General features: G+C 35.7%; 1 protein-coding gene across 1 annotated transcript in view; it reads left to right on the forward strand.

Annotated features, from left to right (window-relative positions):
• The window catches only part of DEK (DEK proto-oncogene), a 32,111-nt gene extending 16,288 nt beyond the window's left edge, over positions 1-15,823 (forward strand). The window contains exons 8-11 of the mRNA XM_027844960.1: positions 5,583-5,718; positions 6,213-6,361; positions 13,177-13,245; positions 14,070-15,823. Coding sequence (XP_027700761.1) covers positions 5,583-5,718; positions 6,213-6,361; positions 13,177-13,245; positions 14,070-14,081 — 366 coding nt within the window. The 3' untranslated portion in view covers positions 14,082-15,823. The remainder of the gene's footprint in view (positions 1-5,582; positions 5,719-6,212; positions 6,362-13,176; positions 13,246-14,069) is intronic.
• The last annotated feature ends 6,762 nt before the right edge of the window (positions 15,824-22,585 follow it).

Below are 22,585 nucleotides of genomic sequence, written 5' to 3' on the forward strand. Positions count from 1 at the left end.
TTCCTTGTTCTTGCTATTTTTTTCAAGCTAAACAGGCCTTTAATAGATTTTCATTTAATGTAATTTTCAGACACCTACTCTGGGTTTCTAAGACAAAGTATTTTTAAAAGTAGTCTATTGAAAGCTAATTTATATTTTATTCATCTGTTCACCCAGTACAACCTTTCTGCGGTGAGGACAGGAATCTGGCTCTGTGACAGGCGTCTTTTTTGGAGACCCTCCTTCAAGAGCCCTGCTGCCTATAAAAGATAGGTAAGCTCCCCCAATTTTTTTTGGCCTTCCTTCAAAAAATAACGATTGGTTCCTCTGTTTCTGTTCCTTCAAGGTATCAGGCAGATGGAATATATATACATATATATTTTTTTTTTCCTAATAATTTGATGGCTGGTCTTGAGTGTTGGACTGTCTGGAATTTTAGTGCCTGTGCAGTCTAATTTGTTCACCTGTGGCATACCAAAAAATATTTCTGATTTTTGAGAAAAGCTAGTTGAAGCTACTGGCAGCATTTTTTTTTTTTTTTAAGAACAAGCCATCAACTTTAAAATGCAGATCTACACCCTCTGCCCCATGAGAATTACATATTTTTTCTTACTGTTTTATCTATTTCTCTTCATGAACTTTGCTAGCAAACATCTTCAGACCCCATTATATATTTGTTTAAAGGCCAAAGGTGTTCTGAATTGCACAAATCTTCCTGACATCTTTCCTTTGGGTTATTATTAGAGCCAGTTTAGCTTAAGAAGACATTCATCCAGAATAAGCAGCCAGTTTTTCATTTTTAATTTAGTATTCCAGCCTCATCCAACGAATACTATTATTTAATGACTTGTGTGGACAGCATTGTGAGGATCACAAGCAATTAAATGTAAGAGACGGTATGTGCTGTATGTGTGGTACAAGGAAAGTTCTGCTTGGAGGGAGAAAACACTTTTCTCTGGGATAATCAAGGAAAGCCTTGTGGAAGAGGTAGATGATGAGCGTTGATTTCATATGGAAGAGGATTACCAGTGGAAGGAATAGCATTAAGTAAAGGCACCAAAGAAAAGTACAAGACATATTTTGGGAATGATCCAGTTTTACTTGTGTAAGATTTAGGTATGAGGATAACGGGGGAAAGTCTAGAAAGGCACATTCAGGCCAAATAAAAAATGGCCTTGTATGCCAAGGAAGTTGGACTTTATTTGGGAGCCTAGCAGATGGTAGAGAAGCAAGTTACTTAAAGTACTTGCATTAGAAATCAAAAGATATTATATCTATTTTTGAGTGCATATTACTTCTGATATCTTGTGTAAATTATGTATCAGTTTTTCTTTTGATAAAAGCTCTAGAACATGTTATTAAAACTAAATGTTTGTAAAGAAAATTTTTTTTTTCAAATGGACTATAAATTCCGATTACAGAATAAATGCTTAAATTTGTTCATCATTACGTGAATGAGGAGTAGATCTTTGAAAACTTAAATTGTACACATTGCTTGACACTACATAGTTTAATTATTCCTGAGTTTCTAAGGCAATTTGAGAATATAGGGAAACTAGTCTTATTCTGATTTTCTTCCCTGTCTACTAACCTAGGAACAAAATTTGATTTTTAAATGATTTTATTTCGGAACAAATAAGTGCAAATAAAAATTTTGGTTTTTAAAAACTGATAAGTATTGGCCATTGGTATTAAAATTTGCTATTTTAAATTCACCCCTAGTACCTGTTGAAGCATAACTTTCCTCTCAACTTCTATCCTTACATTCCCAATATTTCTCCTACCCTCAAAAAAAACCAGAAAAGCTGAAATTGAAAAAAGTATTGAGATTTTTATTAGGATTGTATTAACTAATTTGTCTATTCCAATGTCCTCTTTATTTGCCCTTACAGTAATGAATAGGGAATATAACTCTTGGGTTTCCCCCCCAAGATTGTTATTATTGGTGGGGTTTTATTTCTGTTATGAAAATGTGGCTTACTATATGCTTACTTGTACTATGATTTTTAAGTAATGGGGGTGACCCTGTCTTTCAACTTTCAGATCTTGTGTTGACTCCTAGTTTTCCCAACACTGTCTTTATTGTGTGGATTTTTGTTTTTGTATGTTTTTTTCTCTAGTTGGATTACTAGGAGAAATTCTAAATTGACATGTATATAACCTGAGTAGTTTGACAGGTTACTGGGACCAATATGTTTCTTAGATCCTGCGGGACTTTCCAAGTAAAGACTTCAGTTAATGTCTACTTTAATTTATGATATCATGATTTTTTGCTAATAACATGTACTTCTAAAAATTATAAAACTAGCTCTTAAGCACATTTTCATTTGAGAACCTAATTTAGCTAGTATTCTCATATTTCTGATAAATTTGAGTATAGATGTAACTAATAGGATTTGTATATCTGACTGTGATTTAACCCTAAACACATTCAGAGATTTTGCTAGAGGCAGGTAGGTGGCACAGTGGATAGAGCACCAGCCCTGGAGTCAGGAGGACCTGAGTTCAAATCCAGCCTCAGACACTTGACACTTACTAGCTGTGTGACCCTGAGCAAGTCACTTAACCCCATTGCCGAGCCAAAAAAAAATAAAGGATTTTGCTAAACATTATTCACCCCTAGTAAAAAAATACTCAGTTTAGCAAACGATGCAGTGTTTATATTGGAAAAATCCTACATGAAGAGTGTATATTAAAATATATTGTAAAAATCCTTTTGTATAATAAAATACAGTATAATGTCTTCATGTTTTACTGCCATTCTTCAGAATCTAAATTGCAGAAGTCAGCAGGAAGCACCAACAAGATACATTCTACTTTTTAAAAAAAGGTATTCAGGTCTATTTTTAGTAGTACAAAGGCCATACCACACATACTCGCGTGTTGCTTTTAAGAGTTACTTTGGAGAGGAATTGGTATGGAACACCATTTACTTTCCTCTCCAACCTTTTAAGTTCTGTTTCCTTCCTTGTAGGCTGATGATCTAATCCAGTTCTCCATAAAAGGCAGTTTGATGGTACAGTGAATAGAGCTCTGATTCTTTCAGGTGACCTAAGATACCTACTAGCTCTGTGCCCCAGGGTAGGTTGCTTAACCTCTGTCCGCCTAAGTTTTCTCAAATGTAAAATGCGGGTAATTATAGCACCTATCTCTCAGGATTGTGAAGATCAGATGAGATAATCTTTGTAAAGCATTTAGCACAGTCCTCTGTATAGTAGGTACTTAATAAATGTTTATTCCCTTCCATGCTGAATAGATTTGGAAAACTAGTACCTAAAAAGGTAAAGTGACTTGTTCATAGTCAAACAGGTATTAAGTAGTAGAATCAGAATTTGAACTCAGAACTTTTGACTATGAATAATGTTCTTTTCTACACTATACTGCCTTGTAGGGCTGCTTTTAAAATTTTCTTCCTCCTGCTCCTCTTGAAACTACCTTTGTCACTTAACCTTGTCTCCTGCCAATATGTACTAAGTACCCAAAAGCTCCCCACAATAATATACTCTCATAACAATATGCTCAGATTAAACTCCTTCAAAGTTATTTGTGTTTCATAATTACTTTGCCTTCCCCCTTTATGTCCCTAGTCAGAACTCTTTATTTTGACCCCAGCCAGGGAGGGGTTAGGTAGGAAAACAAATGAACTTAAATTAATTCACGAAATTAATTCACAATGAAGTATTCATGACTTTCAACCCTCAGGATATTAACATTAAAAAAAAAAAAGTTGTTTCTAGCCTAACTGAATCTCTTAATAGTTAGAATTCTATTGTACTTTTTCAAAGGTTTATGTTAACGGAACAAGATGAAACTGTGCTCAAATCTTTTTTGGGGGGGGGGCTCAGCAATGGGGTTAAGTGACTTTGCCCAGGGTCACACAGCTAGTAAATGTTAAGTGTCTGAGGCTGGATTTGAACTCAGGTCCTCTTGAGTCCAGGGCCAGTGCTCTATCCACTGCACCACCTAGCTACCCCTCAAATCATATTTTTTAAAGGTTGAAAATCCCTGTGCTATTGTTTAGTGAACAGTTGCATTTTAATAAATTCTTCCATATTACTACCATTCCCACCTAAGCTGCAGTCCATCAATGAAAGAAATATCGACCCATCTGTTTTTGTGTAAATTCATACTGACTTTGGAAAAAGTTCAGTATTGTAATCTAATAGAAATATATTCTTATCTCAGAATTCCTTATAAAGGACCATGAAATTTCTCAGTGATGTCAGATTTATGGAGATTAATTTTCCTAATACTACCATCATATCCAATATACCTTCTTTCATGTGAAATCGATAGAGTTAACAGCTATGAATATTCAGACTACCTTTTAGGCCCAATTTATAGTTCTCATTTGATCAGTACTTAAAGTGTTTGTGAGACAGCATATTTTATGTCATACTCAATATAAACTTCAGAGCATGGACTTTGCATTTTCCTTTGTATTCCATTCAGTGGCCAACCCAGGTATTAGGTACATACTAAGCATTAATACTTAATTTTGAAAATACAGGTTGAAAGACCATGAAGATAAAATATATCCCTCATAAAATCTCACTTGAGAGTCATCATTCAAGCAATCTCAGCCTCCCAGAAAGTAATCAAGAAGCAGGAACTAGCCCAAAAAAGACTTATTAGGAACCAAATAAATAAGTCTACGCACTAAAGTCCTTGTACTTTATTTACAGAAGAGTAACTCAGCTTCCTATTCATAATTTTTCATCTTACTGTAGATACAAGTCTAATAAGCTTTTTTATATTGTTTCCTACCCCATAGCAGTTGGGAGAAGGGGAGGACCTCATAGAGACAGGCAGACTTAAAGTACAGGTCATGACCAGTAATGGTAATGAAGAGGAAGAAAAATATTAAAGTAGTTATAAAAGCATAAAAACCTGGACCTATTTAGTGTACTGGATAAATAGCCAGACATAGCAAGGCCGATAAGAATGATAATTGATGCTAGGTTATCAAAAGTTAATTGTGTTCAGTATATGCTAAGAAAGCAAGGAAGCGTGAGGTTAATCTTATAAAGATGTCTATCAAAAAGAATTAGAAAAAGTTTGATCTTTGAAGAGTAAACTTAAAGTTTCGTATTCATTTTGTTATAACTTGTTACCGATATTGTGTCAAAATTTGACTCTGTCTCTTCTGGTTAATAAATTTTGGTTCTGCCTTTTATGTGGAATGCCACTTTCTTATGCCAAATAAAGCACTGCTGAATTTACCTTAATTTTCTCATAAATTAGACAGCTTATTTAATAAAGAAACCCAAACATACACAAAAAAATTATTCCTTGCCCAGCTAATTCCAGATCCTCATTGTCATTTTTAGTTTATAGTCTATATATCAACGATTAGTGGATATCCTCTTAGAGGGAAAGTGAGGGTTTGGGGATAAGGGAACATAAAAAGTTTTGTAAAATGTGGGAGACATTATAGATAGCTTACCAGAACTGTGCTATAGAGGAATGAATAATTATTAAACATTACTTTGTCTTTTATCGAAAGATCATTAGTACTTATAACTTTACATTACTTTAATTGCTGGATAAAGGAATAAAAGCTGTGAATTTAATCCATGCATGTCTCTTTATTCTTCTAATAGCCACCTAAAAAGACATCTAAAAAAGAAAAACCTAAACAAAAAACTCCTTCTAAGAGCAAAAAATCTGTAAAAAATGCCAATGTCAAGAAGGCGGATAGCAGTACTACTAAGAAAAATCAAAATAATTCCAAAAAAGGTAATTAAAAAATCATCTAATTTTTCTTATTATATTATAACACAGCAATAATGACTTCAGTTTAAAATTTATGTTTATTCTGGAGAAAAGTCTTTACAGAATATAGAAGGGTGTTGTTCCCTGTCGCTAATGTCATTCCCTATTTCTCCTCTTCTACATGTTAATTTTACCAAAAGATAAAGTAAGTAGGTGCTGACAGAAGGAATTATAATCTAGAAAATAAATTGAAGTGTGTTTTGATGGACCTTTAAGAATACCGAAATCACATGTTGACAATTTTGTAACTATTGAAGATTTGCTTAAACAATAGACTTAACTGATTTTCGAAAATAGTTTCACCATTCACATATGGTAATTAGTGAAGTGATGAAGAATTATATGCATGCAAACAGTGCAAGCCTAATACTTATTTATGGATTATTTTCTGAAAAATAATTGCCTTTCTAGCTAAGAAAATCTTTTGGGTTCTGTAATAAAATGTTTTCTAAATTTAGAAAGTGAATCTGAAGATAGTTCAGATGATGAGCCTTTAATTAAAAAGCTGAAGAAACCGCCTACAGATGAAGAACTAAAAGAGACTGTAAAGAAACTTCTGGCCAATGCCAACTTGGAAGAAGTCACAATGAAACAGATTTGCAAAGAGGTATGTGTGCATACTTTTGAATTTGCTGTTTTAGTTAATAAATTCCTTGAAGTCCTTTTTTCTTTAATAAATTACTTTCAGACTCTAGTATTGTCATTTAGTATGTCATATAGAAAAGAAATCTTAAGCACAGATGAAATTTTGTATAATTTTTTATTTATTTATTCATTCATTTATTTTTAACATTCAATTTAAAAAATTTTGTGATCCAAATTCTCTCCCTCCAACCCCTCCTTCATCATTTGAGAAGGCAAGCAATGTAATACCTATTAGAGATGTGAAATCATGCAAAACATTTCCTTGTTAGCTATGTTACCCCACTGCCCCTACCCCAAAAAAGACAAGAACACTAAAGAAGATGAAAAAAGTATGCTTCAGTCTGCACTCAGAGTTTGCATCAGTTCTTTCTCTAAGGTGAATAGCATTTTTCATCATGAGTCTTTTGGAATTGTCTTGGATCATTGTATTGTTTAGAGTAGCGCAATCTTCCATAGTTGGTATTACAAGATTGCTGTTATGGTGTACAGTGTGCTCCTAGTTCAGCTCACTTCACTTTGTATCAGTTCATATAAGTTTTCCCAGGTTTTTCTGAAACCGTCCTGCTTGTCATTTCTTATAGCACGATAGTATTCCACCACAATCATATACCATAACTTGTTCAGCCATTTTCTAATTGAGGGGTATGCCCTCAATTTCTTTTTTTTTTTTTTTTTTTTTTTGCTACCACAAAAAGGGCTGCTATAAATATTTTTTGTACAGATAGGACCTTTTCCCTTTTCTTATGATCTATTTTGGGATACAGACCTGGTAGTGGTATTGCTGGATCAAAGGATATGCACAATTTTATAGGCCTTTGGACATAGTTCTAAATTGTTCTCTACAGTGATTGGACCAGTTCACAACACCACCAATAATGCATTTGTGTCCCTGCTTTTCCACATCCCTTTCAGCACTTGTCATTTTACTTTTCTGTCATGTTAACCAATCATATAGGTGTGAGGTGGTTCCTCAGAGTTTTAATTTGTATTTCTCTAATCAGTAATGATTTAGAGCATTTTGCATGTGACTGTTCATAGCTTTAATTTCTTCTTCTAAAAACTCTTCACCATTTATCAATTGAGGAATGACTTATTTTTACAAATTTGGCTCAGTTCCCTATATTTTTGAAAATGAGGCCTTTGTCAGAGAAACCTGCTATAAAAATTTCCCCCAGTTTCTAGCTTTCCTCCTAATTTTGGCTGCATTGGCTTTGTTTGTGCAAAAACTTTAATTTCATGTAATCAAAGCTATCCATTTTACTTCCTGTGATCTTCTCTGTCTTTTCCTTGGTCATGAACTCTTCCCTTTTCTATAGGTCTGACAGGTAAATATTTTCATGCTGTCTAATTTGCTTATGATAATCACCATTTACATCTAAATCATATACCTCATCTTGGTGTATACTATGTGAGATGTTGGTCTGTGCCCATTTCCTGCCAGACAGCATTATAGTTTTCCTAGTAATTTTCTGTCACATAGTAAGTTCTTGCCCCAAAAGCTTGGATCTTTGAGTTAATCAAATGCTAGATTGTGTGGTCATTGATTACTATATATTGTGTCCATCCATACCGATCTCTTATTTTTTAGCCAAGACCAGAGATATTTTGTATAATTAACGGTTTTAAAGCTCGTACTTTTACTGCTCATCTAAATAAAGCTGCCTCACTGTGTGATAAGGAAAAACACTATTTCATGCTGTGGTATAATATGCCACCAAACTTCCTACCTAGTACTTATTAAGTAGCTATGCTGTGATTTTTGAAGAACTGTACAAATGTCTTAAATTTGAAGTTGTATAGAACCTTAATGTTAGAAAATACTCTAGGGGCAGCTAGGTGGCGCAGTGGATAGAGCACCAACCCTGAAGTGAAGAGGACCTGAGTTCAAATCCGGCCTCAAACCAAACACTTGACACTTCCTAGGGCAAGTCACTTAACCCCAATTGCCTAAAGAAAAAGAAAAGAAAGAAAATACTGTAAAAGTCATCTAGTCCAGCTTCTTCCCCAGTGAAAGTTTGCTTTCATAAAATAAATTAGACTTAAAGTCATCTTGCTTCTCTTTGTAAATTTCTGTTGACAAGGCGAGCACTACTTTGAGAGAGCATTTTGTGGCATATTTAGTTGATAGAAAAAAATCTACCTCTCCTGTAGCACCTATTTACTCTAGTTCTGTCCTGGAGCTAAAGAGAATAAATCTAATAACTGTACTTACCAACTAACTGTCAAGTACTGAAACTATGATTACACTCTTCCCCACTCCGGAAGTATTTTCTTCTTCAGGCTAAACATTACCCCATTCCTTTAATTGAATTTCATTTAACGTGACACAGTTCATCAAATTTCATCTTTATCTATTGCTCAGAAGAATTGAATGTAGTACTCCAGATGTGACCTGTCCAGCATAGTATAAGGAGACTATTGTTCTAAATACTTTGGTTAACGCACTTTAAGGTTTCATTAGGTCTTTTAGCTGGGTATATCACGGTGCTATTGAACTTGTGGTCCGCTAAAGCAGCCAAGTCTTTTGAACCTTCTTTAGAAAGCAGGATGTTACATGTCAATTTGTCAGAGTTCCTTCCTTTAAAGGATCATTTTGTTTTTAATTTTTTAGTTTTTTCCAATTTTTAACTTTACTTAAAGTTTTGGGTTCCAAATTCTATCCCTCCCACACTCCTTCCTCTTACCACTCCCTGTGATGGTAAGCAGTCAGAAGTAGGTTATACATGTGCAGTTATGTAAAACGTTCCCATGTTAATCATTCTGTACAAGAAGACTTGAATGAAAGAAAAAAAAGAACAAAAGAAAGTGAAAAATAGCATGCTTCAGTCTGTATTCAATCAATAGCAGTTCTTTCTCTGGGGGCAGATAGTATACTGTTCATCATTAGTCCTTGGGATTGTCTTGGATCATTGTATTGCTGAGAATAGCTAAGTCATTCACAGTTTTTCATTGAACAAGATGGCTGTTACTGTATACAACGTTCTTGTTCTGTTCAACTTTACTTTGCATCAGTTCATGTAAGTCTTTTTACGTTTTTCTGAAATCATCCAGCTTGTCATTTCTTATAACACAACAATATTCCATTACAATCATACACCACAGCTTTTTTAGCTATTCTACAATTCATGGGCATCCCTTTGATTTCCAGTTCTTAACCACCACAAAAAAAGCTGCTATAAATATTTTTTGAACAAATAGGTCCTTTTCCCTTTTTTTCGATGTCTTTGGGATGTAGACCTAGCAGTGTTATTGCTGGATCAAAAGTATGCACAGTTTTATAACCCTTTGGGCATAATTCCAAATTGCTCTTCAGAGTGGTTGAAGGATCATTTTCAATCTTAATTCTATCATCATTTCTAATTGATATCTCTCATGCCATCCACATATTTGATGATAATGTATTTTATGTGTCACTGTATTCACATATTTATATATGTGTGTATATAATGTATTAAAATTTAAAACTGCACTGAAATTTGGTACTGTAAGGGGTGAAGAAGTATGTGTGTATATGGATGTATCTTAATCGTTGTTGAAAACATTGATGAGGATATGGCAGGCAGGAAGCTTTACTCTCAGTGCTTTAAAGCATAGGGTTTTTTGGTTTTGTATTTTGCTGGCTATGATGACACATGCCTGTGATCCCTTGAGTTCATCAGTTTCGAGCTACAGTAGACTGAAGCTGATCCAGTATTTGCAGTAAGTCTAGTCAGTCAGTAAACAATGATTAAGCACATACTATATGCCAGGCATTACAAAGAGGCAAAAGACAGGTCCTGCCCTTAAGGAGCTCAAAATTAACAGGCAGGACCAGTATGATATGGCTCCAGGAATAAGAAACTACCAGGCTCCCTAAGGATAGGCAAGGGGGTCCAGTTTGGAAATGGACCAGTGGAATTGGATCCATGGGTGGCTGCTGTACTTGCTATACTTCATCCTGGGCAAGATTTGAAGACCTAGACTCAAAAGAAAGAAAAAGGCAGTTTTTTAGCCAATATAGTCATCTGGGCTTTAGTCTTAAAACTAATTTTATGGATTCATGCTTCTCTTTCTGTATTCATTCTTGGTAATTTGTCCATTCTTTTATCCTTTACATATTTGCTTTTGAAATCTAAGTTCATAAGATAATTTTCTCTGAAGTTACATTGCTCTATTTAGATATCTCCTTTTTCAATTGTTAATAATTAGAATTTGGTTTAGACCTCCCATCACTGAGCATAATTAATGTCTTTTAGATTGCTTGTCTGTGGACTCATATCACGCTTTTCCTCAAAAGTTTGTGAAATAAACAACACTTCTGCTTTCATTGTTTTATCTACTTCCTGAGGTGGAATTGTTAGCAAGTCAATTTATTAGATTCTCTCTTTTTTGCATAGTTCGGCTTGAGGTTTGGATAGTTGAAGAACCTGTCCCTTGCCTGTTGTTGTATATTATCTCCATCTCTGTTTTGTGATCCCTAAAGGGAAGCATTGTCTATATGTTCTCCAGCTGGCCATACAGTCTGTGATAATAATATCATTTGTGATTTTGTATTTCTCTTTTTAGCCTCATCCACATTTTCCACAATATTTGTGCTCTCAGGTTCTATGTAACGTTTCCTATGTTTGCTCTCTTCTACTTTATTCCCTTCCACATACCCTACGATCCAGTTATAGTGGCTTACTTAGGGTTTCCCCTACAAAACTTTTCATCTCCCACCTCCTGGAATGATGTCCCACCCCTCTACTCTACTTTCTAGCTTCCTTCCAGAATTAGCTCACAACTCACCTGTTGCAGGAGGCTGATGCTGCATCTCCCCTCAAGCTAAGATTCTTTTATTTACACTGGTTTGCACAGTACCTGGCACACAGTAATCACAAAGTAGCAAAGAACAAACCTGATGATGCATGACACAGAGAGCCACATGTAGTTAAAGCTTAATAAATGCCCATTGATTCACAGCACATTACAAGCAGCAACTCAGAAAAGAATGAGGCTCTCTTAGTGGCAGGTTTCTAGAAACATAGATTTAGAGCTGAAAAGAACATTCAAAATCATCTAGTCCACCTGTCATCTTGTAGATGAGGAAAGTGATGACATGAGAGGTAAAATTACTTGCCTAGGGACACCCAGGCCAGTAAATACCTAAGTTGGTATATATAGCCAGGTTTCTGATTACACATTCAAGGCACTTTGCACTATACCAACTTCCTTTTCTTAGGTTGACTGATAGCAACAAGAAACGACAACTTCACAAGAAGGGAGATTTTTTTAAATGAATGAATAAAACAAAGATTCAAAAATCAAGGAACATCTAAGGGCAGATAGAGAATGTACAATAATTAATGTTCATGGTTCACCAAGAAAAGGTAATATTCAGCATTTGCTTTTCAAAAAATTGTTTATTTTAGTCATCAAAAGGAGGTAAGAGATAATCAAATCTAGATTCCTCATTTTACAAGTCCAAAGAGATGAGTGGTTTGTCCAGGTTCACATAAACTAATTAACAGCAGAGCTAGAAAGAGGCCCTAGGTCTCCTGACCCTGAGTCCACTGTTCTGTTCTGTACTGTATTGCATTGTCACTTTCTTATTTTTCCAAGCATGTAATATAATGGGCATCTGAGTGGCGCATTGGATAGAGTGCTGGACCTGGAGTCAGGAAAACTTGAGTTAAAATTTTAGGCCTCAACACTTACTAGCTGTGTGACCCTGGGCAAGTCACCTAACCCTGTTTGCCTTAGTTTCCTCATCTGTGAAATGAGCTGGAGAAGGAAATGGCAAACCACTCCAGTATCTTTGCCAGGAAAACCCCTAATGGCATCACGAAGAGTCAGGCATGATTGAATAACAACAAAATCTGTTTTAGAACTATTTCCATTTAAAGTGATGAAAACTATATTTATACTTCAAGAGTAAGCTCCTGTTTTCCAATAAATTCACTTGCAAGAAATTTATTGCCTGGTAATGCTAGCTACCCTGTATTAAAGTGTTATTTTAAATTGGTCCTCAGATCCAGATTTCAGTATTTCTACTGTTGTTCAGTTGTTTTAGTCGTGGCTGACTTTGTGACTCCATTTGGGGTTTTCTTTGCAAAGATACTGAAGTGGTTTGTCATTTCTTGCTCCAGCTCATTTTACACATGAGGAAACTGAGGCAAAAGGGACTTGCCCAGTGTCACAGATCTATTAAGTGTTTGAATTCATATTTGAACTCAGGTCTTCCTGACTTCCAAGCCCAACACTCTATTCACTGCACCACCTAGCTGCCCAACTTTAGTATTGCCTTATACTAAATAACATCCTAATATTTTGGCTAGTCAGAACCCCTAAAAATATGGTTCAGTATGGGCCCACATTATATTCTAGACAACAAAGTGTAATTATAGTGAGACTAATGCATTTTCAGGTTTATCTTTCATCAAGAAAAAATACTTCTTAGTGGCAAAATGCCAATAATGTAAATTTTTTAAGATAATGATTTCTATCTATGTCATAGTAGAAAAAGAAATAAGAAGGCATTTATAAGAGGAAATAAAATAGTGAGAATTAACAACCTGAAATACCTAATCTGCATAGTAGCAAAACTCTTGTTAGGTCACTCACATACTCATAGTTTTAGTAATAAGGATTATGAATTATGCTAGAAGAGAGGAAATGTATAATGTTAAAATTTCTTAATTTTTACCACACATTTATCAATACTTGTATCTAGTGAATTACTAATCTCTTACATGAAGGTACAAAATATATATTTTGATGATACAGTCTTTATTCTTTTTCCTTTGTTGCTTTCTATAGGTTTATGAAAATTATCCTGCTTATGATTTGTCTGAAAGAAAAGATTTCATTAAAAAGACTGTTAAAGAGGTAAATATTTTCATTTCTGCCAAGTTTGATTGCATTTTATATAACTAGAACATTAAGCTTGCCTTAATTCTTCTCAAAGTATTTTCTCATACATTCCTATTTCGTCCTCTTTTTTTTTTCCCCACTTTTTTGGGAGGCAGTCAGGGTTAAGTGACTTGCCCAGGGTCATACAGCTAGTAAGTGTCAAGTGTCTGAGGCTGGATTTGAACTCGGGTCCTCCTGACTCCAGGGCCAGTGCTCTGTCCACTGCTCCACCTAACTGCCCCCTATTTCATTCTCATTAATTCTGTGAGCTGAGCAAATTATTAATCTCACTGTTTGACAAATGAGAGGACTAAGAGGTACAGAAAGTTTGTGACAACTAGGGCTACAACTCAGAGGACCTTTTGGTCACTATTCCTATTGTCATTCCACACATTTGCTATTATTCTTTTGCACTATATCATTGTGGTTTTTTCCTTTCAAATAAGTAGAAGAATAGATGGTATGTTTTTGTTCCTGTTGCATACATAATTTTTGAGGAAAGAAAGAATCCATGAATATGTGAGAAAGTGACTTATTACATGCTGCCATTAAGAGTTCTCCTTCCTGTTGTAGTATGTGTCTTTTACTAAGGTGACTCTTAACTGGGTTCTTAGAATACACTGCTTTCCTCTTGGTGATGTATTAGACATTTCTTTCTTCTCTATACCTACAGGGGTGGGGAACCTGCAGCCTCAAGGCCACTCATGGTCCCCATTGACTCCCACTCGCACCTCTATGCAACATACTCAAAGTATTAAGTTCTGGGTATAGGAATCTGATATGTTTCTTTTTCATTTCAGTTAATTTCATGAGACAGAGATAATTTATAAAGGCTGCTGATTTGGATTGTTCCCGTGAATTCAAAGATCTGATAAACACCAGCAAAAAGAATGTATTTCCTTTTCTAAATCTTTGTTGGTTAAGCATTGTGTTAAGCAGAATTGACTGCTGACTTTGTGTCATAAGTGTTATGTAAAAATTTGTTTGAGTTCGCCCTTTTAAATTGCATTTCTATGCAGTTTTATTAGTTAAGATTTTTGCATGGCAATGAATGGTCCCTGCTTTTTTTATAGTTGTGTATTTTGTACATTTTGAATTTCTTTATTATAAGGTAATGGACTCTTGGACTGTTGTAACTTTTAGTGTGCTTCATATTAGTAGCTTGCTAATGAAATGCTTTTATTAATCAAGTAGAACAAAAGTTGTTGTAAGTATTGGCATCTTATATGCAGAGTTTGGGTTATTGCAGTATTGGTATAGAAAATATTTTGAATACACATTCTGACTAAAAATCTAAACTTAGGGTAGTGTGTTCATTATATTCAGGATATACAGTATACATGCTATAAATATTTGGGTGACTAAATCTGAACTGTCTTACATATGTACTGCAAATTATCAGCATGATAAAACAATTGGCATAGATGTTATTTTTGTACTTTTAAAAACAGATTTGTTGTATATAAGGTTTTCATATTTCTTTGTGCAAATCAATTTTTAAATCTATGTATCTTTAGAATTATAACATGAAGTGTCAGTGTTTTGCCAGAAGGCTATGATGGAGCAGTGGAAATGGAAGTTATGAAGATAATGCTGAAGGAGTAGTTAGTTTACTCATTCTTTTCCACTTAGTCCTGTTTTGCTTAGGAAATATAATCTGCCTGTAGCTAGCTATATAATATGACTGCAAATACATTTTATATTTCAAGGATTAACTTTAGCACATACATAAATCAAAACTGCTTCAGAAACTTCGGAGAAAGGCACAGATGAGTATAACCACCTCCAGCTCATAATAAACTTGAACTCAGTTCCATTTAACTGATTTTTGCCCGCATAAAATACATTACTATACACAGGAAACAGAATACTTTTGATGCAGAAGCAAAACAAATGCCAAATGAAGGTAATGTCGTTACATAGTATTCGTCAGCAGCGGACAACCCCTGTGACTAAAAGTATTGCTCAAAAAAGCCAATAGTACATTTATTTTCACGTTAATGGATAGATATGTCACATCAGGGCTGTTGGGAGTATAAAATTTTTGGCCAATCAAGATGTTAGTTGATCTCAACAGAAATCATTTCTCCTGCATGTGATTCTTCATGAGACTAAAATAACACATTTTATTTTATATTTTATATAGACCATATCTTAAATCATTTTGTCAGATGAACCTGTATCTAATTCTGAAACAATTTTGATTTGTTAAAGGGAAACATTTTGGCCTTTGAAGCATTTGAATAAGAAGCATTTCATTGTCTTTGCATCACGGGACAATGTAAATTACTGAAATATTGAGTTTGAATGATATTTTCCATGTGGCATACTGGCACTTGTGTTTCCTTTTAATAGGAAGTTATATTTGACTTTTTTCTTGGATGAAAGTTATTAGACCTTTAGGGTATGCTTATTAATTCAGGTGACTGGAGTAAGCTACATTAAACTAACTTTAAAGCAGATCCCCAAACTGACTTCCGATTTTAAAATAAAATTTCACTTTTTTTTCCTGTGAAACTTGTCAGTAAAAAAAATTAAAATTGTGAGTACTGAATGTTATATTTGGTCTTTTGCATTTGATTTTTATACCATTTCTTGTTTTTTGGGAAACTAATTGTAGGAATTATATTGAATAAAACTTACTGCTTTGTGTTTTTAGTAAATATAAAAAACTTTAGCCTTTTCTAAAAAAAAAACCTCTCATCAATACTCTCAATTACTTAACTTTTTTTTTTCTACTTTTAGGGAAAAGTTTCAATTCTATTTTAACCCTTAGGAACTAATGTTCCACAATAAAGTTTGCTTTCAGGGACCAATATGGATTCAACTCAGTCCCAGTCTTGTGTATCTACAATGATAATATTTTAAATCATGATCCAGAGATAAAGTTATTTGGTATATTGTACTTAGGTTACATTTTAGGAAGACTCTTTAATAATTTGAAATGAAAGGGGTTTGTTTGATTAATCAAGGCTTTGCTGGAGTTTCATGGGTTTCATCATATCTGTGATCTTACATTTCTTTACGTAAGGTAATAATCTCTTGAGAGTTGTAATTCTTAGTGCGCTTAACTTTAATGGTTTGTTTATTAAATTCTGTTAATATTTTGACACATAAGCTACCCACGAATGTTCCACTGCAAGAATGGAGAAGTATATAATTCCTTTATCTGATTATAATCATTACATTTCTCCCTGTATCTTAAATTCTTCCAAATTATTCATTTTCCTTACAACTAGCAATCTCTCCTCCTCAGTACTTTGCCAGGCCATCACCCCTGCTTTGACTTCACTTTCCTCCTTTCCAATTCTTAACTTCTTTGTGAACCAGTTCAATTCTACATTTGTCTTCTTTTATTTATTTAGTATTTTATTTTTCCCCAGTTGCATGTAAAAAAAAATTTTTTTAAGTTTGTTTTTAAAATTTTGAGTTCCAAATTCTCTCCCTCCCTCCCCACCCCACCCCCCAATTGAGGAGGCAAGCAATTTGCTATAGGTTATATATGCTACACATGTACTCTTGAATCCTTTTTTCCCTTGACTTCACCCTTCATCAAATCCCAGCCCTGGATTATGCCTACTCCCTGCCCAACAGGCCTACTTGTTCCTAGGGGATGTCAGGCAACCACTGACTAGGTCAGTTACAAATTTGTTATATCAATCGGGCCCTACTTTTACCGTTCTCTAACTGGTTCCCTTTCTATCCTACTCTCTACATCAACTGTTGTGAGTTTCTGCTCTGTAGGGCAGTTTGGATAAAGAGCAACAGAGCTACACAGGGTTAGCAGTTAAGACTTTTAGTAGAAGATAGTAGATCCCAACATTGAACAGTGTATGTAGCTCCCTTTGCCCTGGTCATGGGTAATACCCATGGAGTAACTGGACTTCAAAGGCCCAGAGCCCCACAAGGGCCTAATCTTATGTCCAGTGTTAGAGAGCCAGCTGGCATCAATAAGAGATTGTACTGTGATCCATAGGGGAAGATAGTAGCACAGTGGGGACCATTGAAATGAGGGTGTTTTCTAAATTGTTTTAGTGAAAAATGAGGGACAGAGATACACAAAACAATTCTGTCATATAACAAGAAGTGTGGTGGGAAAGATGAAGGTAATGCCTGGTCTCTGTATACATGCATATTTTTTGTTGGGGAGGAGGATAATCCATGCTGGTCCAACAGTTTTCATTGGTTCACATGCTGCCCTCAAACTTTCCATGCAAATGTCTCTTATCTCACATTTTACCAAAAAAAACCCAAAACCATTTGTTGAGAGCTGTCTTCTCTCCTTATGTCATTGGCATCATCTCCCACCATTTTTATTATTACTTCAGTCTGATGAAGAGATGGCCCTTTTTTTGCCAAAGCCAACTTCTCTACATATATTCTTGGTTCCATATCCTCCTACCTCCAGCAGACTGGCCACACCACTACACACCCACACTTAGATATTCTTATTTTCTGATACCTGCTTAAAACAACACCCACATCTCCATTCTTTGGGAAGGAAAAAAAAACCTTTGATACATCCCTCCTCAGCCTCAGCCCTATGTATCCTCAGCCATCTTCATGAAAGAGCATCTACATTTGGTGCCTCTACTTTTCCTCTTTTCTTAACCTTTGCGATCTGGCTTCCAACCTCACTTCTAATTGCCTTGTTTCTCCCCATTCCAGTCTACCACATAATTGCCAAAGTGATTTTCCTAAAGTCTGAATTTGATCGTGTAGTATCTCCATTCAAAAGACTCCAATGGCTCCCTATTATCTTTAGTATTAAATATAAACAACTGTGTTTGGCATTAAATCTCTTCACAATCTGAACCCTTTCAACCTTTCTAGTCTTCTGACACATTCCTCCTCTCAATGCATTTTACAGTCAAGCCTATTTGTTATTCCTTGTACAAAAAATTCTCATGTTCCATGCCATGGCACTTGCCCCGTGTCTGGAATGCACTTCCTCCTTATCTATGCCTCTTAGAATCTCTGGTTTCCTTCAAGATTCAAATGCCATCTTTTAACTGAAGCCTTTCTGATTCCCTCAGGCTGCTAGTGCACTGTCCACCTACCTCATATTCATTTGTATATATCGTGTCTGTAGTTACATATTTACGTGTTGTCTCCTTTGTTAGAATGTACGTTCCTTGAGGGGAAGGACTTTCACTTTGATCTTTGTTTCCCCATCACTTGTAACTGTGCCTGGCACATAGCAGTTGCTTAGTAAATGTTGTATGAATGATCATTTGATTGGTAGGACCTGCCAGAATTTAGATTCTGCTGGCATTGTGCTCAAGAACCAAGGAGCACCTCTACATCATGATGAAGCATTCATTTAATAGTGAAGTAAAGATAAATTGTGAGAATGTCATACTTGTGAGAAAGACATACTTAAATGTGGACTGTGCCTGTTAACTTGAAATTGGAATGAACAGGATAACCCATAGTATCCACTCTACAGTTTTCAAAAGGTGGTTATACAACTTGTATTTCTGATCTTATTTAGTAAAGGTTACTCCAACATGGGACAAAATGTTTCCAATAATGATCTACTTGTAGATTTCACTGGTCTCTCCTCCCTCGGTGGTTTAGAGATTTGGTACTGGTGACTTTTCTTTATACTAAAGTTTTAGACTCTGCTGCATAATTACCAGAAATAATTGGGCCCCAAGAGAATAGTCTTTAAAATATTTGGGGCTTTTGTTGTTGTTAAATATAATGCTGGAGTATAAAATAGGCATGAGGACTGGTGGGTGTATATGGAACTAGTATGTGCACCCTAGCTTTACTTCTGTAGTTCTCCCCCTTTGCTTTTAATTCTAGGGCCAAGCAGAAAAAGGACAGTTTTTCAGATACTTGAAGATCACTGTACCCCGTAATATGCTCCATTATTTTTAAAAATTGCTATAGACATCTTGGGGGATGGAGCAAACTTATAAATCAGTTGTTAGTAATTATTCAGTTAATTTAATCAGTGTAGTTAGCCAAGTAGATGAATATTTTTAAGATACTTTTTTATTGAAAGATGATATACAATACAACAATCACATCGATAACTGAACGTAACACTTTTCATCAGGAGTCATGTTTTTCAGTGTGTAGTTATATGCACCAAATAAAACATAAAAATTTGAATTGTTTCAACTCAGCAGTAAGTTTTCAGTATAAATCATTTCCTCTTTATATCATTCTATTTAAGGCATAATTTCCTCTTGTTTTTGAGTGTTTTAGTTACATTTTTGTATGAGCGTGAAGAACAGCAAGAAGGCCATTTTAGCTGGGCAGTAGTGTTTGGGAAGGGGTGACTGGACTATAAAAAACTTTGATGATGTCTCCTAAGACATGCAATGAAGGAAGGAAAGTGACTAAAACTTCAAAAAAGGTTGTTTCCAAAAGCTTTCTAGAAATGATGATAAACATTTCAAGGGACTGGAGAGTCTTTTGTGCATTTTAACCAGTCTTCTGGAGATGGTAGCCCCAGAAGTAGCATGATAAAGTAGAAAAAGCATTAAATTTAAAAGTTTGAATCTTTGGGTTTTATTACCAATTTTGTAACTTTGGGCAGGTAATATATATGGTTGGGGTCGGGTAATGAAGCACTCTAAATGCCAGGCAGGAGTTTGTATTTAATCCTAGAGATTAATACAGAGCAATTTGAGTTTGAGGAGAGGTATGACAGTGCTTTAGGAAAATCACTTTGGCATCTGTGTGGAGAAAGAAGACCAGGAAGAGGCAATAAACTCGATGAGAAGTGATGAGGGCCTGAATTAGGGTATTAACTGTGTGAGTAGGGAGAAGGGGCTCTATTTGATATGTGGAGATAGAAAGGACTGGATTTGACCACTGCCAGTGTGGGATGAGTAAAATGTGAAGTGCTGAGGCTGAGTGGATGAATAAAAAGGCATTTGTTAAGCTTTATGTCCCAGCGCTGTACTTAGAGCTGAGGATACAAACAGAGAAGTGAGTCACTACTTTCAAGTGTGTTCACATTCTAATTGAGGGAGAAAACACATATAGGAGGATTCAGCTGAAGGATAGATAAGTAGTTCTAAGGGCTCCAGGGAGGTACAGATAGGTAAGTTAGGTAGCAAAGTGCCAGGCGTTCTGGAGGGCATAGTAGTAAGACAAATGGGAAAGACTGGTGGTCCTCCACTTACTGGAAGGTTTATAGTTAATTCCCTGCTCATCCAAGGGGTGAGGAGGGCCTGAAGGGAACTGGCCGACCACTTTGGAGAAGGAGGAAGTAGAGATTTCAGCTTTAGGGCAGGGAGAAGAAAGGGCCATTGGCAGTAAGGTTGAGGGATGGCACCTTGTGACACTTGAGTTGTCTAGTACTTAGTTGGGATCTGAGTGGTCTAGAGGAGGTGAGTGTAACAGATTGAGAGCCTAGGTGACTGGAAGATTTATGGCACACTCAGCAGAAATAGGGATGTTTAAGAGGGGGTTTGGGAAAGAAAATGGGATGCAGATCATAACCTCTCCATATTTGCTCGTTCTATGTGACTGTTGGACACCACCGAAGATGAAAAAGGTAGGGAGAGGGAAGTGGCTCCCAGCAGTCACTGCCTAGAGTATGCAGCTCACTTTGTGAGGGACTTCTGGAGTAGCCATGAGGTAATCTGGGTCCCAGGTGGTATGTTCCCCAGTGGACCTGTGCAGGTTGCTGAGGGTGCCCTGTCTTTAATTGGGAACTTACACAGTGATGGGAGGAGGTGTAGTGGAGAAGTGTTGAGCAAACATGAGATGGGTAGATGAAACTGTTGGAGAAGTCCTACTCCTGATTATTAAGGATGCAACCCACTTTTCCAGACTAGTAAGATGAGATTCCCATCCTATGATGTCTGGGCACATACTGCTTGGGGTCATTCCACGATTGTCCACTTTGGAGACCATTTTCTAGTCTTCATCTTCACATCTTGTCCTCAACATGATTTTGTAGAGTGCTTTACTGAAAATGTAAGCAGTCTGTATACATGCACATGCACGGGAAGAAAGAATGCATTCCTCTGAACTATCAGTCTAATAGTTATTATGTAGTTATATGATGAAATTAAACTAGGCAGCTAGGTGATAACAGTGGAAAGAGTACCTGTACCTGGGACTCTTCCTGTACCTCGAGTCTGAAAGACCTGAGTTCAAATCCTGCCTCAGGTACTTATCTGTGTGACCCTGGACAAGTCACTTAATCTCAGTTTCCTCATCTGTAAAATGGGGATAATTATAACTACTTTCCAGAGTTGTGAAGACACAAAATGAGATATTTGAAAAGCTCTTCGCAAGCCTTAATAGCCCTGTATAACCTTTTATTATCCTTTCAAAATGTTCTAAAATTTTACCAGAAATTGAAGACAAGTTCCTAGACTTAACGCTTTACAGATTCATTTTTTTTTTTAAATCAGGACATGTCCTTTTCTAATTCAGCCCTACATTTATCATTCACCAGTCTTTCAAAAATCACCAACAGTAGGCTAGTTAACTAATAACTTTTAATTAATAATCTCCTGTTAGAATATTGTCCACTTGGGATTAGTGATTTGACCTCAATAAGTGCAGCTAGCTCACTCTTGGTTATCAAAATTCTCAGACACTTTTGTTCTGCCTTTTCCAATCCAAAAAAACCTTTTCCTTGGTAGAAAAAAAAACTAAGTTGAACATCTCTGCCTTTTCTTTGCTGTCAGCTATCCTAAATTTCAGTCCATCTTGTCCCTTCTTGGATCCTTTTTTCCCAAGTATAGCTAAAACGATGCTTTTTGCTATCCTTACCTTTCCTCACCAGGCTCAATTCATTCTAAGCCATTGCACTCCTGACATTTTTACAGGATCATACTATTATAGTTTATATTTTAAATCAAGGGTTATGCTTTTTTTAGGTCAACTTGGTCACTCTAAATTTTCTCCAGTGAAAGGCTAATGTGGCATGGGATCTTAACCCTGGGATCTTGAAGGTTATGCCATCAGCTGGAAAGGGTTCAGGGATGTAGTGATAGATTGTTGCCTTTAAGGTCTAAGAGGCTTATAACTGGAGCTATAGATTTTTGTGAACCTATCAACTCCTGAAACATGTAAGTCCAGCACTCACAGTACTGAAATCACAGATCTTTATTTGGGGTTTTCATGAAAGTGTTTTTGTAAATGCACTTTGGCTATAAAGGTTATCAGCCTAGTGATATGAGGAATAGTAAAAAGGATAGACTGCTATATTGGTAGGAATGGTTAAGCTGGGCTAAACTGTTTAAACTCATGGAAGGGTGGTATGAATATTTAAATTTACCTACCCGTAATAGTTTGAACACTGATTAGAAATACATAGACATTTTGAAAAAAAAAA

The sequence above is a fragment of the Vombatus ursinus genome, unplaced genomic scaffold (assembly GCF_900497805.2).
Source record: "Vombatus ursinus unplaced genomic scaffold, bare-nosed wombat genome assembly UNPS02000577.1, whole genome shotgun sequence".
Classification (NCBI taxonomy): Eukaryota; Metazoa; Chordata; class Mammalia; order Diprotodontia; family Vombatidae; genus Vombatus; species Vombatus ursinus.